Source organism: Vanessa atalanta, chromosome 25, assembly GCF_905147765.1.
Source record: "Vanessa atalanta chromosome 25, ilVanAtal1.2, whole genome shotgun sequence".
Lineage (NCBI taxonomy): Eukaryota > Metazoa > Arthropoda > Insecta > Lepidoptera > Nymphalidae > Vanessa > Vanessa atalanta.
The window spans coordinates 3,019,265-3,033,531 of record NC_061895.1 but is presented as its reverse complement, the minus strand read 5'-3'; the positions used below and the strand labels follow the sequence as shown (position 1 = coordinate 3,033,531).

Here is a 14,267-nt window from a genome sequence, read left to right as displayed (position 1 = left end):
AATAATTTGTTATTTTTAGGTGTTGGATATGGAAAAGAATGTCAACCAGATTGCAAGGCTTCAAGAAACGAAAGGTGTCAGAGAATAGACGGTATTATGAAATGTGTATGCAGGCCCGGTTTTGCTAGAATGTTCCCTGACAGACCTTGTAAACGTAAGATTAAATCTGGCGAAACAAACTAAAATACAAATTAAATTTTCTTACTTGAAATGTTTAAAAACTTTTTTTGTTTTTCAGCTACTTATACATATTCAGTAAGATTAGCATTAGGATCACAAGGCAATGAACGTTTGAAATTCCATACAAACTTGTCTGATAACTCTAGCAAGGAATATCATAGCTTAGCTGTTGCCACCCATGAAGGAATCAATAGAATGGTAATGCAATCTGATCTGCGTGACGTTTATCATGGCGTACATATAACTGGATTCCATCCCATTGAAATGATAACAGCCCAAGAGGAAACATATCAGGGTGTCATTAATGACTTCTATGTACAGGTAACAGTCGTTTAATTATTTTAAATTAAACAATACTTTACATACATTATAAGCGAGTCTACATACATAAAGAACTGAGATGTTTCATTTGTCAGATCACAAGCATTAAAAAAAGTCCATACTTCTAGGAAATATGAAGTCTAAGCTTAGCGTTGTCTTGGAAAAATGTCCAATTCCGAAGTCAATGTATTTTTTATTTACTTACTATTGAGGCTCATGAAATTTTGAATAGCAATCACAATTACTATCTATGTTCAAATATTTTCATGTATTGAAATTCTATATATCTAATTCTTTTTACCAAGCGTTACTTATAAATAATAAATTAGTGCTATGATATTTTCAGCTCTCAGACAACGCTCACGAGAGTCGATTGAAAGAAGTCATAGAGAAATACCTAAGAAACAACAACTATAGCCTTGGTGGTACAGAAGTGCACGCAGCGGAAGAGTTCATAGACAGGCTAAATGTTAGCGGTAAGTTTAAGTTTTTGAAGAGTATTTTATAATATTTCGAGACGCTGGTCCCAACTTCGTTCGGGTGCAATAAGAATTTAATTTGCTTCTTAATCGCAGCACCAAATCACCAGGGAAACGCACAAATACAATAAAAAAAACTCAAAATCGGTGCAAGCTATTAAGTTAAAAACACTCGAAGAAGATTAATACAAAAGATAATTGTACAATTTTAGGACATGTAATTATCTCAATAAATACTTCAGTGTTATGAAGTATCCATGTGAAATTACCTTTAAAACCTTTAATTTAATAGGCTTTAGGAATTTTACTTATATCAGTGTGTCATCATTCAACAGATTTCGACGAATGCATCAGTGGTCAATTCCACGATTGTTCAGAACACGCTCGGTGTTTCAATCTCCGCGGGACCTACACTTGTAGTTGCTTGGAAGGTTATGCGGATCTAAGTGTGAACACATTGTACCCAGGGAGAATATGTTCTTGTAAGTAATTAGAAATCAACATCTATTTCAAATAATTAATTATAAAACGAATATTTGAATAGTAAGAAGATCTTTGCAGAATCCACTTCAGCTTCTGTCATCAAACTTTTAGTCCCACTAGAATAGATCCCACTCATATAAAATGAGGCTGGTGTGATCGATAGATACCTTGCAATAAGAATATATGTACTAATATAATTGAGTTATAAATTAAATTAAAATTTTCAACTTTAAATAAAAGTTAATGTAATGGATATTTACAGTCCTAATTTCAGATTTATAATTCATTAAGTTAGTTATTTATATCGATGACTTACCTTGAATTTACATGTTTCCGTATAGCTGATGCAGTTGGTTGCGCTGGCTGTAACTACCATGGTACTTGCTTCGAGCGGGAAAGTGCCATGATCTGCGAATGCTTTAAGTGGTATGCTGGCAGAACTTGTCAAGTCAATCTAAAAGGTATGCATCAAAATACCTCTTGGGTTATTTTATGTAAAAAATTAAATTGTGGTGCCAAATTTTACCGAAAAAATATGCATTTTGTATTGTCTTCAAAAGTCTTATACAAATTAAACATTAAAACATACAAAATTTCCATTTCAGCTGTATTAATAACAGTAACGGTCATTGGGTTGGTAATCATCCTTGTGGTGACTATCTGGGCGTCTAAGAGGTGTTGCTGTCAAAAGGGTCCCGCCACGCAGACCTTTGTGATCGGCTGTATGCAAGGAATGCCTAGTTTGCATCAGGTAATTTGAATTCAGAAAGTATTTAACATTTTATAATTTAATGTTTTAATTCATTAATTTAAAGTTCGTAATCTAATATAAATAATAATATTATGTTCGTAATATTCATAAAATATGTGATATTTTATTAAGATATTAATCTGATAAACTCACTTATTTCAGGGAAATATACCTTCGAAACAAAGAGCTGACAGACGAGCATTGATAGCTGAAAGAATGGAGACGGCTGAAACCTGTAGTGTTCAAAATACTTCCTTACCATATATCCCGTCAAAGGTAATACTTGGTCCAAGATAATAGATACGAAAACATACATCGCCCTTAATCGAAGGGCTTACTAGACTACTAGTGAAGAGTGTGTGATGAGAGTGTATGCTACCGTGTCATTTGTTTCTGACCCAATGGGTCAGGGTCCTATGGACCCAGTGGTATGTCCAGTCTAGTGAAGAGTTTAATTACTAATTTGTGTTTATTCTTATGTTCGCTAGATGGCGCTTTGTATTTTAAATCCCGCTATAGTGCGCGTTTTTTTATATTATTATTTAAGTAGTAAATTAGTAGACATTTTCTGACTGTATTATCTAACAAAACATTATTGTATTTAGTATATTTAGTACGAGGTCGGTCTCCAGAATTTACCTCATCATTCATAAATTTGTAATTTCCTATTGATTTGTATTTTCGGATGTTGGTACACCCAAAATTTAACTGTTGACTGTGGTCCAGTTAACCGATGATCAACGAATGGTAAAGCGTGATGATTCCCCTCGCCCATCCCCTTAATAAGAGTATGCCCGTGCGCAGTCCCGCTCGCGCTCGTCGTGCAGTCGCCAGTGCGCGGTGTCGGCGCCGCCCGCGCACGCGCCGCCGCCGCCGCCGGCGCCCGCGCTCATGATCCCCCGCGCGCGTCTACACCCGCTGCACTCAGACAGGTAATATATATCTTTAGCCGTAACGTATGTTGGCCCTAATGGCCTCTACAGCATCACCGGGCAGGAAGGCGAGTTAAAATATACAAGCAAGGGTGTTGGGAGCTCAGTCACGGGCTCCGAGTACTTGTCTCCTAAGGATGCCTCCTGTGAAGCTGGACCTCGGCTTAGGGCACTGACGACGTTGGTGGAATGGAATGTCATAATTATAATAGCCCCTTTCTGATATACAAACTTAAGAAGATTATATTATTTACATTTGAAAATCAAGTCGATACAGGGATTACTTGGTGGTAGGGATTGATTAATATGATGAGTGGATGATACCTACCCGGGCTTACACAAAGCCCTTTGCCAAGTAATATCTTTGCGTTCCATTTCGAAGAAAGATCTTAGATTGGGCCAGTATCAAATTCAAATAGTGCAAGTTCATCCTTTGAATGTATGCCTTTCAATAGTATTATCTTCATTGATGTTATAACATTCAAATAAATTAAAATGATAATGAAAATGTAGCGCGGCATTAATCTGTAAAAATCCTTTGAATTTTATAAAGATTACAACTTACTAGTGACTGAATATTATGACGTTACGTAAGTGTTTGTAGGAAGTGCATTAGCCTTTTTTTTAGCATTAGCAGCCTGTAAATTAACCCACTGCTGGGCTAAAGGCCTCCTCTCCCTTTGAGGAGAAGGTTTGGAGCATATTCCACCACGCTGTTCCAATGCGGGTTGGCGGAATACACATGTGGCAGAATTTCGTTGAAGTTAGACACATGCAGGTTTCCTCACGATGTTTTCCTTCACCGCCGAGCACGAGATGAATTATAAACACAAATTAAGCACATGAAAATTCAGTGGTGCCTACTTACTTACTTTAATTTTCTTCTGTTTGTTTTCAGTCGCGACAATTTATCTAGAAAGAAGAGTACCGAGATTTGCAGTGAAGCAAAATTGATAAGTTATTTAGAATCCGGGGCTACTAATGCTACAGACGAAGTGAGTTCAGAGTAATGTAATACAGTCTTTTATAGCTTAAGAGTGAAATTTAATTCAAATTATTACAAATAGAAACTTTCATACCGACAAATAGAATTCATAAATTATTTTACCATTAGGATTATATGGGAAAATAAGTATGGTTTTCCCCCAAGTTTTTGGACTGATGATGATGATATCGCTCTGACCGATCTCGCAGAAGTACACGCAGAAAAACATTTTAGTGCTGACGAAAAACACAGGTGTACTCTCTATTCCCTAACTCTCATAATCCGACGGGACGGCAAATTCAACACGACTGGAAAGATATCAGGAGCAGGATCAACGGCTTTACGTGCTGTCCGAGGCATCAGAGCGAAAACACTTCCAACTTCCTCACTTGGTTGCTAGTGAGAACTTTTCGATCGAAAAACTCAATAAACTCTTATCGGCCCGACTATCAAACCTCAGGATCTTCTGGCCTTATATCTAGAAAAAAGACCAACGTGACAATTAGTTGCCATACCATACCACCGCCCATAGACAAAGACAAATACCCATAGACAAAGGCGCTGTAAGAAATATTAACCATTCCTTACATCACCTATGCGCCACCAACCTTGGGAACTAAGATGTTATGTCCCTTGTGCCTGTGATTACACTGGCTCACTCACCCTTCTAACCGGAATACAACAATACAGTTTACTGTTATTTGGCGGTAGAATATCTGATGAGTGGGTGGTACCTACCCAGACGGGCTTGCACAAAGCCCTACCACCAAGTAAACTTTATGTTCAAGATGACACACGAGACTTGTCTGCCATCCTTGGGAAAGTTATAATATTAGTCTAACTGCCATGACAGATATTTGCGAGAGGATCTAATTCTATTAAAAATATGATATTAAAAAAATATTACTGCATAGAAATAATTTTATATCAATGAAAAAATTATTCAACTCTTTTCTTTCAGATGCGTAGAAAACATAGTATGGAATCGTCATATAGCGTCAATAAAGAAAGATCTAACAAACAAGGTATGTTTTGATTTTGAAGCTTAAAATATAATTAAGAATTATAATAAATAATGTAAGATGTATAATTTTATTATTATGGACATTATTAAACTCTACAAAAACCTTCAACTAATAAACTTTGTTAATCTGTTACAAGACTAAGCATTGTGTAATGGACTTTTTTTTGTGTCCAATTATTGATAGAAGATCGATAGAATTCTTGATAAATAAAGATAATATGGAACCTACACTGGATCTGTCTATTTATAAACATTTTATCTTTTTACAGGAGCATTAGTATCAGCAGGGTTCAAAGTTTCGACAACAGTTCGACCTGACGACTCTGTTAAAGAAGATAGAGATGACGCTTCATCCATTAACAAGACTGATTTAGAAGGAGATATGTCTCGTTTCGACACGCTTCGGAAGACTTATAGGTATAAATAGTTCAGTATAGCCAATGTCAGAAAAATCATCTCTATTTCCTGCTTGATAGCATTGAATGTGTTAGACAGAGAAAGCCCATTTTGTTATTAAATAAAAAACGAAACTGTTAGCTAGAAAGGCCTAGAGAGTCTGGGTTCCAACTCAAAGTTAGGCTTCCTTAAAGTTATTAGGTTTTTGTCGAGAATTTTGTAGCAGCAGCCAAACAGTGGGCTTCGAAAATCTCGTAAAACCGATGGTCCTGCACCTGAACTCTTTCCAAGCACATCGTTATGAGAGGAGAAATTAAGTTTGCGTATATCCTTATGCAGTTCAATATGGGCCGAGCAGTTGGCCCTCTTTCCTTTAGCCACGAAAACAGTTCTCAAGGAAAACTCTCTTGAGAATAACTGTCGTGACCGAATAGGTCATCATCATTATTGAATACTCAACATTTTCTTATTTTTTTTCCTTTCGTTTTTAGTCAAGAAGATATATCCGAATGGACAGACGCAGAGCGACGCATCGGTGAACTGTGAGTTAATCTTAATCCAAACTTGGGTCGATTTGCGTTTAGTAATATAGAAACCTCATCGAAATTTCATGAGATGTTATTTGTAAAAATATATGTTTAATATTCCTGTCATTAATTGGACTAGGATTTATTTCAAATAAGATATTACTTCAAAGAAAAAAATAAAAAAAAAACAGGCTCAATTCTCGATGTTAATATAGACTTAATCTATCTCTAAATAACTGTCTCTTTGTTAAATTATAAATATAATTATACATATATTTCTTCTTTGATCCTTTACGTATATTATATTTTAAAATATAACGTATATTAAGTTTGACACAAATGTTCATATTTATAATTTTCATGCTTAAAATTTATTGGACACATTAAACGGCGTTAAGGATTGTTTTAAAATAATTTTAAATTAAATTCTTCCAGCACATTATCCGAAGCCCGGTCAGTAGGAGGGACCCTACCAGCCAGTACTGGTAGGGCTGCCTCATCTACCAGGCTAACTCATCAGGTAAGTTTGGAAAAATCCTATAAAATTCCATAGTAACACTTTTTGTTAACTAAGTTGCACTAAAGCTGAACTATTCTGTAAGAACAAACTCGAAACTCATCGTAGAACAATATAGATATCAATCACAACATTTGAATGATACATGTATCGAAACAATATCACTTGCAAGTCGGTTATCAACATTTCACGAGTGATATACGAAGTGTGTTCTTAAATAATACTGCACATTTTAATGTTTCGTATGCAGATATCTGGTGAAGGATGAAATTAATTATATGAAACTTTAAAACAAAACGGCTCCATACATTAAAGTCGCTGAAATAAACTTGTAAATTTAAAATTTGTACTAAAAAGTCTAGTAATTAAAGGAATAGGGTCAAAGCCAACTCCACTGGAACAATTGTTTCACGTTGTCCCACTGGGGTTGGATGAGGTTGCACTCATGTAAAGAAATTCTACATGATTCTCATGTAGAATTTCATTTGTCACATAGAGGTTGCCTCACGAGGTTATCCTTCACAACCAAGCACGAGACATATAATAAAAGAACTAAGCTCATGAACATTGAAAATTTTAAATACATGAAGATAAACTAAATTTGACTTTAATTTTCATTAGTCTCCTGTATCCTTAAGGTTTTGTTGGGAATACTCTGGAATTTTTATATCCCCTTTTTGTGATATAATCCCGGGTTCGATTCCCGCTTCCGTTCAACTGTTTCATCTGCTTATCTTCCGTGTTTAACATTATATGGTATCCTAGTGAAGTTGTACATATAATTATTGTACACATATAAAACACCAGTAAAACAACATTATCAATTTTTTAATGCACCTTTAATTAATTCGACTATTTTTTATATGTATTGGCCTAACTTATAAACGTTAAACATTGATTTCTCTCTTTCTGTCATTGTTGATTTGACATTCGAAAGAAGAAGACAGCATTGTTTAACTAATCACTTCCAAAAAATCGTAAATATTTGATGCAAATTAGTGCACCTTCTTTACCTAATAACTTGATATACGTGTGTGATATTTAAATTGGTAACATTTCATGAAACCTATAACTTATTCAGGAGGCAAACACAATGGCTGAACGAGATCTTGGCTCCACTTTCCTCCTGCCCCACGTGCACCTCTATAAATCTGATCTTGTGGGTATTTGCACACTTTATAAATAAAATTAACCTTTATCTATCAAAATATAACCTTTGGATGGTAGCACTAATAACCCCATTTTCATCTTAAAATTAGTTTTTGTACTAGGTCTGGGTAAGTATCCGATCATTCATCTAAAACAAGCGGGGTGAAATCTTCGAAAAAAATTTACAATAAATATTTGTATTCGAAATTGAATGTGTCTTTAATGTTGCAATATAATATTTGTTAAAACTAAAGTCATCCAGAAATGTCTAATTTCATTGTTCCTAGTTAGGCTTCTTATTTAAACATCTATAAACACTTTTTAAATTCGTTTGACATAAACCTCAAATATTTTAATTTAGACAAGACAGTATATAGAATATTTGACTACTTTTTACAAATTACACATTATTCTAATTCAAATTCTCATTAGTTCAGTTTATTTACAATTGTGTTCCCGTTTATGTGTATGGCAACACTGATATTGTTATGTCAAATTCTTCTTAAACGTATATATTATATTCGAATTTTAAACGTTGTTCAAATAAATTTAATTCAATATATTTATTTTTAAATCATTACGATTAATTTTAACATGTATGCTAATATTAATATGTTTTCAGACTAGCGACGTATCGGAGTTTGATTCCCTGTGAAGACTGTTTATTTATTTATTTATTTAAATTATAATTAAATTTTCGCTAACACAGAGGCTATTAAAGTATTACAAATATATCAGCTAATTAAAATTGATTTATTAAGTTACCAAAATTTTAGACGAAAATATAAAGTTTTTATTTTTCATTCGGTCTTGATAACGTTAACAGTTATTTAACATAACTGTATTATTATATCATAAAAATATCATTATTTAAATGCCTTTTTATATCATCTATTAAATAAAATCGAATTATGTAAAGAACACAGATAAAATATACCGAAATCAATCTTTGAACTGATTTGTCTAAAAATCTACTTTAATCTACATCCAGGTTTTTTACTTAGACATTGTAAATGATCTTTGACTGACTAGAATATACAATTATTATTTGTATTTGAACATGTTATCTGTCAAAAAATATTGTATTGTTTTATTTTGAAGGTTATTTAGCTATTATTACAGGTACTAGGGACATAATGTCTATAGATGACAGAGGTACGTTTCTTAGCGTCAATTTCTATGGACTTCTGGTACTTGCTATATTAAAAATCACACTCAAAAAGATTTTTTTAACTAAATTACTGTTATGCTTTTTACCTGAATTTGCTATCTATGAAACGTATATTATACATTATTCAAATATTGTATGACAAATTTGTAATAACGTATACGTAACAATATTATACGTTGTAAGTGATAAGTTTGATCGCTTCTTTTAAATGTCAGTTCGTAAGACAAATATTTAGCTCTTTTTTTTGAGAAATAGCAAATGTAACAAATTCAAATTCCCAATGATATGTAAAAAAGACTAGAATTAAAATTATTGAAAAATCGAGACCGAATAAAGTCAATTACAATATACTTATAACCTAGAATCGAATTCACAACCCTAAGTGTGTGTTATCACTGATCTAGATGAATAATAAGTCCTTTGAAGATTGTAAGATTAATTCTCTGAAATAGCAATATTAGTCCAGGAAATATAGTTTTTTTAATGTTAGTTAAGAGGTAACCTCTTAGTGTATTTCAATACAGTGTCAATGGCTAATTTTGTCTAATATGTCCCTGGACTACATAACAATCATAATTCGTTTAAAATACAATTTAAATATAATATATTTGTATCGTAATTCAGTCTTCTGAATGTATCTTATTTATTTAAACATTGACCCCTTAAGTTGACTTCGAACCACCAAAGTTAATACTCTATTGATACTTATTTAATTATCCTTGATTTAATTTATTGTTCGAAAATATCCCAATACAAAATATGGAATGCCATAATACATGTAAGCGTTATATGCATAGATTTAAGTTTTTAATGAAAATAATTTGAATGAGAAATCTGTAAAATCGATAATCGATTTCTCGTTTGAAGAGTTTTCGTTATTTTAAGAATTCATTAATATTATTGTGCAAATTTGTACTGATGAATATATTGAATAAATGTTTGTAGCAAATGTGCTCTATTGTTTTTTTTTTTTTAAATATATAATTGTTGTAAAAAACAATTGTGTCATTTCAGTGTAATTCTTTGCTACAGAATAAATATTATTTAATGTTACGTAATTTGTGAATAATTTATCTGTCAGACAGTCTTTGTAATTAAGTTATTTCTACTTTTGTTAATTAAATCTTAATATCGAAATGCTGGTTTTATTTTTACTATTTAAAAAAGTATCTTTCCGCGAATCCCTAATGAATGTTATAGTATTAACAAAACAAAATTACTTTTAATAAATTTATAACAAGAATATAAAATAATCATAAATAATAAAAAAATACTTAAATACATTTCTGGTTTGCTAATATTATTACAAAAACATTTTAACAATGATACGCCTGACCGTATTTGGCGCTTCAATCCCGCCAAAATTTGAATTCAAAAGCCATCTGACAGCTTGACGTGTGACGTTCGGAAAGTGTCACTAATTCTCCTTATAACATTACTAGCTCTTGATCAATGTCTAAATAGTCAGATTGTATGATAATGAATAAATTTTAGGATTAATTTAGTTGGTATTTTTTGTTCAATGTACTTCTAGTATAATTACACATGTAGCGTGTGTTGTACCACGCCCTACGGATGTGTCGCCATTAGGGTGTCAAAGGTAGAAGGGGAATTCACGCAACAATGCCCTTTTTGTGATAATATTAATAATGTATCAAATATTACTGTCCTTGTATTGAATGAGGTATGTGTCTGTAGTTAAATAATAGGATTTCATGATTATTAAGTATCCATTCACTGAATTAGGTTCAGAAAAGCGATTCAACATGCTAATTCCACGCGGTCATGATTTATATAGTAACTTTTTTTAATAGTCATTTGTTTTTATAGTTAAGCCCTCAATGTTAATAATATTAATGTAAACAAAATATCTTACTTTGAAGCAGGTAATATTGTTTCTAAAGTGGTTGTTCATTTTACAAAAAAATATATTTTTAATAAGTATTAAGATGTTAATAACTCTAAAGAACATGTCACGTGTAGTAGATAAATAAAACACCAATATGAAATATGAGACATAGCGTTTTTATTTAATATTCAATAATAATTTAGTTTATCGATAGAATATTCAGCAATATTACAAATACAACGTGAAACAATTGTAGCAAATTAGTTTAAAACTTAATATAGCAATGCACTAGCATTAATTAATTAACTTTAAGCACACCGATTCTTAAATAAAAACAACTATTATCTAACAGCATTGATTCAATAATTAAGAATCATAACGCTGATACGAAAACAATAGCTCTGAAATACGTGCCCCTCTTAAGCTTGTAATAAGCACTTAATATTCTTACGTCCTCTTCAGTCTCACCCTTATGAATTTATAACAAATTCCGATAAATCCAAATCCTTACTTTTACAAGTATTCAAAAATCTACACATTCATTAAAATACATTAAAATATTGGAAGTGAGCAAGCGCTGTATTTTACTAATAATAATATATTACGATCAACGTCATAACATTGATATACTTATAAATGTTTATTTAAGAAAAAATAATGTTCTTAATCCTATGAAAAGTACGTTTAAAGTACTTTTAAGTCAAATGCTAGACAACATAATAAAAAATAAACGAATTAAAGCAATTCGACTAGACTCAAACGCTGTGACCGTAAATGATATATATCTTATATTTTGTATTTCTATCTATCTAATTACTTCAGAAAATTGTGCATGAATTCTTCAGAAAACCAATTTATAATGTCCTGTGTTACTAAAAGCATAATATTTATTAAGGACAGTTTTTGTTCCGTCACCCGATCCTGCTTCTATAATTTCATTATCAAAATCATTCAGAAACGATTCTACCTAAACCTATATCTTATAAAATATTTGATATTTTCTACAATGTTAACATCATCGAGAAAGCGATTTCCAAGACTAATAAGCTAAGCGTTATCAATAGAGGTCTATAGGTCAAGTAACATGGACCGATGTCGCTGAACGACGGTACAATACAAAAGTTAGTACCAAAATACATCCAAAATTCTTCATTATATATGTTCCATATTACTAATTAAGATCAAATTCCTGGATAATGAAGTGCTCTGCACGTTCTCGTCGAATACTGGATAAGGAATTCATTTCAAGGTATATGATTCAGACATTTCGAATCGAGACACATTTCAGCCTGAGATGAGTTTCATTAATATCGTTTTTCATTTGTTTTCACACAAAAGTATAGTAAAATTTTAAGAACTGATCTTAACAGTGCATTTGCTAAGCCTAAGCTGGCAAAGTTGAAATAGTTGTGATATAATAAAAATAAATATATTAAATTATAGAATCTCATGAAAACTCTACTTCTTCGACTCGTCTAAGCTGGAGTGAGTTGGTCTTGGGATCATTGAAAGGGATCTGGAAAGAAAAATACATTAAAAGACTATTGCAATAACATAAATAATGTTTGTCATGGAAATTTTGAATTTAATTGTGATAAAATAAGAGAATAAGTTATCAAATCAGAAACTAGTAATTGTGTGTGCAAATTTCTGGTCTATTAATTAGGTGGAACTAGATCAATATTCAATTGAAAGACTTGCAAAGCACTAATAGGAAGTGTTAAAGTTAATTAATTATCTTCTAAAAAAAAAAGATACTACAATTTTCTGGCTCAATTCAAAATTTCCACGAGATAACGACACGCTAGAACCCTTTTCATGCTATATACATTTATATATATGTAATGTATGACAACAAACCACGCTCTCAATCAATAAAAGATATAATATCTAATAAAACCTACCAAAAAGCTTTTGATATATTGTTAAATATAATTTAATATCGATGTTAAGGCAAACAAATTCATAAAGCAATACAATATAAACAGTGTACCTATTTGCCGAGTTTTTCTTGCGAGTGACTTAAACAATAGCAGCTGCAATGATAACATTTGCATTTTAGTAGGTACATCGAAATGATAAACTAAACATTATAATTGAAAGAATATAAGAAAAGCTGCAGAAATAATAAAAACTGTTCCAGGAATATAATATAGCATTATTAAAGTAAGCCAAAATTCAAACATCCATCATATACTAAACAGCAAGAACAGTAATAGTCGTATATATTGATGGTTTAGGAATGAATTTAGACGATTTTACTATTGTGAATAACGAAATGGTATCAAAATACCTTCGCTGTGCTGGAACCGGAGGTGAGGCTTGAGTTGCAGGTGGAAGAGACGCTGGACAACTACCAGATAGTGTAGTGGGTTGACTCTCTTCTTCCTCTCGTTTGTCTCCTGTGGTGATCAAAATGTATTTAACTGACAATAAACTTTACAAAGCGCTATTTTGTAATAAAACATTTTAATAAATATACGTTTAACTAGCATATTAATTAATGATAACTTTAAGTCATACCTCTAACGATAGGAGTATCTCCAATATAAAAAGTAGCAGCTGGTGCTTCAACAGTAGCCTCTTTAACAGAACCATCACCACTAACTGCGCTAAGTGTGTCTGTACTGTCAAACATTATTGTACGTTCCTTTGCCCGAGGGACACGACAGTCCAATTCCTAAAAATTAAGTCAAGAGGCGATTATAATACATAAATCAAATAAAAAAGTACTAAATATATATTTACAGTAAATATATGTAACATGATAGTAGGAAATATGATGACATATAAGTATCTGAGACATCAAAAAAACGTTTATCCTATGTTTTATTTCTGATTATTTCTCCTCAAAAGGAGAGAGTATGCTATTGCTGAAAAGATGTCAAATTTTATTACCATCAGGTGCCTACAAGTTATGCTAAGTTTAAAACCATTATCAGACTAGACCATTAACTTACTAATCGTTCTGTATCAGAATCTGGTTCATGAACTTCATAATCCTGTGAATATTGTTCACTAGTAGACTGATGCTCTAGGCTTTCCATCTGTACAGCCGTCACAGGATCCAGAGTGTCAAGTGAGGACACCATTGTGTTCGACCCTGGAGGGCGCGCTATGTTATCTTTCTGATTAGTATGAAGCTTGGCAGGAAGCATAATATAGAAGCTAATGGAATAATATATTAATCTCTTAATGTAATTTTGAAGGAAATTTTAGTAAATTCTTATATTTCAGTGGTTTAATCCTGATCATTAATATTTATTATCGAATTTAAATAAATACTAATAGCGTAATAATAAAATAAACGATGTTACGAAGAAATTATGAAAGGTTCGTAAAAGTATCCAGCAACACGTAAAATATATACAAGTATATAGTATACTTGAATTGTAGTAATTTTATGATTAATGCATTATTCCAGAAATATTATTTTCCATTAAATAATACTAAAAGCAAGGATGGATATCTGCAATTATAATGATTCGATTAAAGAAAAGACA

At 32.0% G+C, this 14,267-nt stretch overlaps 2 protein-coding genes across 5 annotated transcripts in view; one reads left to right on the top strand and one right to left on the bottom strand.

Annotated features, from left to right (window-relative positions):
* The window catches only part of LOC125073784, a 97,952-nt gene extending 89,453 nt beyond the window's left edge, over positions 1–8,499 (top strand). Inside the window, exons 5-19 of the mRNA XM_047684821.1 lie at positions 20–154; positions 239–501; positions 848–977; positions 1,316–1,462; positions 1,805–1,924; positions 2,069–2,214; positions 2,377–2,490; positions 3,019–3,146; positions 4,045–4,141; positions 5,093–5,156; positions 5,425–5,572; positions 6,043–6,093; positions 6,514–6,598; positions 7,677–7,754; positions 8,367–8,499. Of these exons, the coding sequence (XP_047540777.1) occupies positions 20–154; positions 239–501; positions 848–977; positions 1,316–1,462; positions 1,805–1,924; positions 2,069–2,214; positions 2,377–2,490; positions 3,019–3,146; positions 4,045–4,141; positions 5,093–5,156; positions 5,425–5,572; positions 6,043–6,093; positions 6,514–6,598; positions 7,677–7,754; positions 8,367–8,399 (1,739 nt within the window). The 3' untranslated portion in view covers positions 8,400–8,499. The remainder of the gene's footprint in view (positions 1–19; positions 155–238; positions 502–847; positions 978–1,315; positions 1,463–1,804; positions 1,925–2,068; positions 2,215–2,376; positions 2,491–3,018; positions 3,147–4,044; positions 4,142–5,092; positions 5,157–5,424; positions 5,573–6,042; positions 6,094–6,513; positions 6,599–7,676; positions 7,755–8,366) is intronic.
* Positions 8,500–11,085: 2,586 nt separating this feature from the next.
* LOC125073712 (ankyrin-2-like) overlaps positions 11,086–14,267 on the bottom strand; it is a 69,563-nt gene continuing 66,381 nt past the window's right edge. For 2 of the 4 annotated variants that reach the window (XM_047684692.1, XM_047684696.1), the window contains 4 exons: positions 13,725–13,879; positions 13,288–13,444; positions 13,058–13,166; positions 11,086–12,280 (listed from right to left, as the gene is read on the bottom strand). In XM_047684692.1, coding sequence (XP_047540648.1) covers positions 12,223–12,280; positions 13,058–13,166; positions 13,288–13,444; positions 13,725–13,879 — 479 coding nt within the window. In that variant the 3' untranslated portion in view covers positions 11,086–12,222. Of the gene's footprint in view, positions 12,281–12,757; positions 12,801–13,057; positions 13,167–13,287; positions 13,445–13,724; positions 13,880–14,267 lie in introns of all 4 variants that reach the window. The other 2 variants (XM_047684695.1, XM_047684693.1) reach the window with 2 other exon arrangements.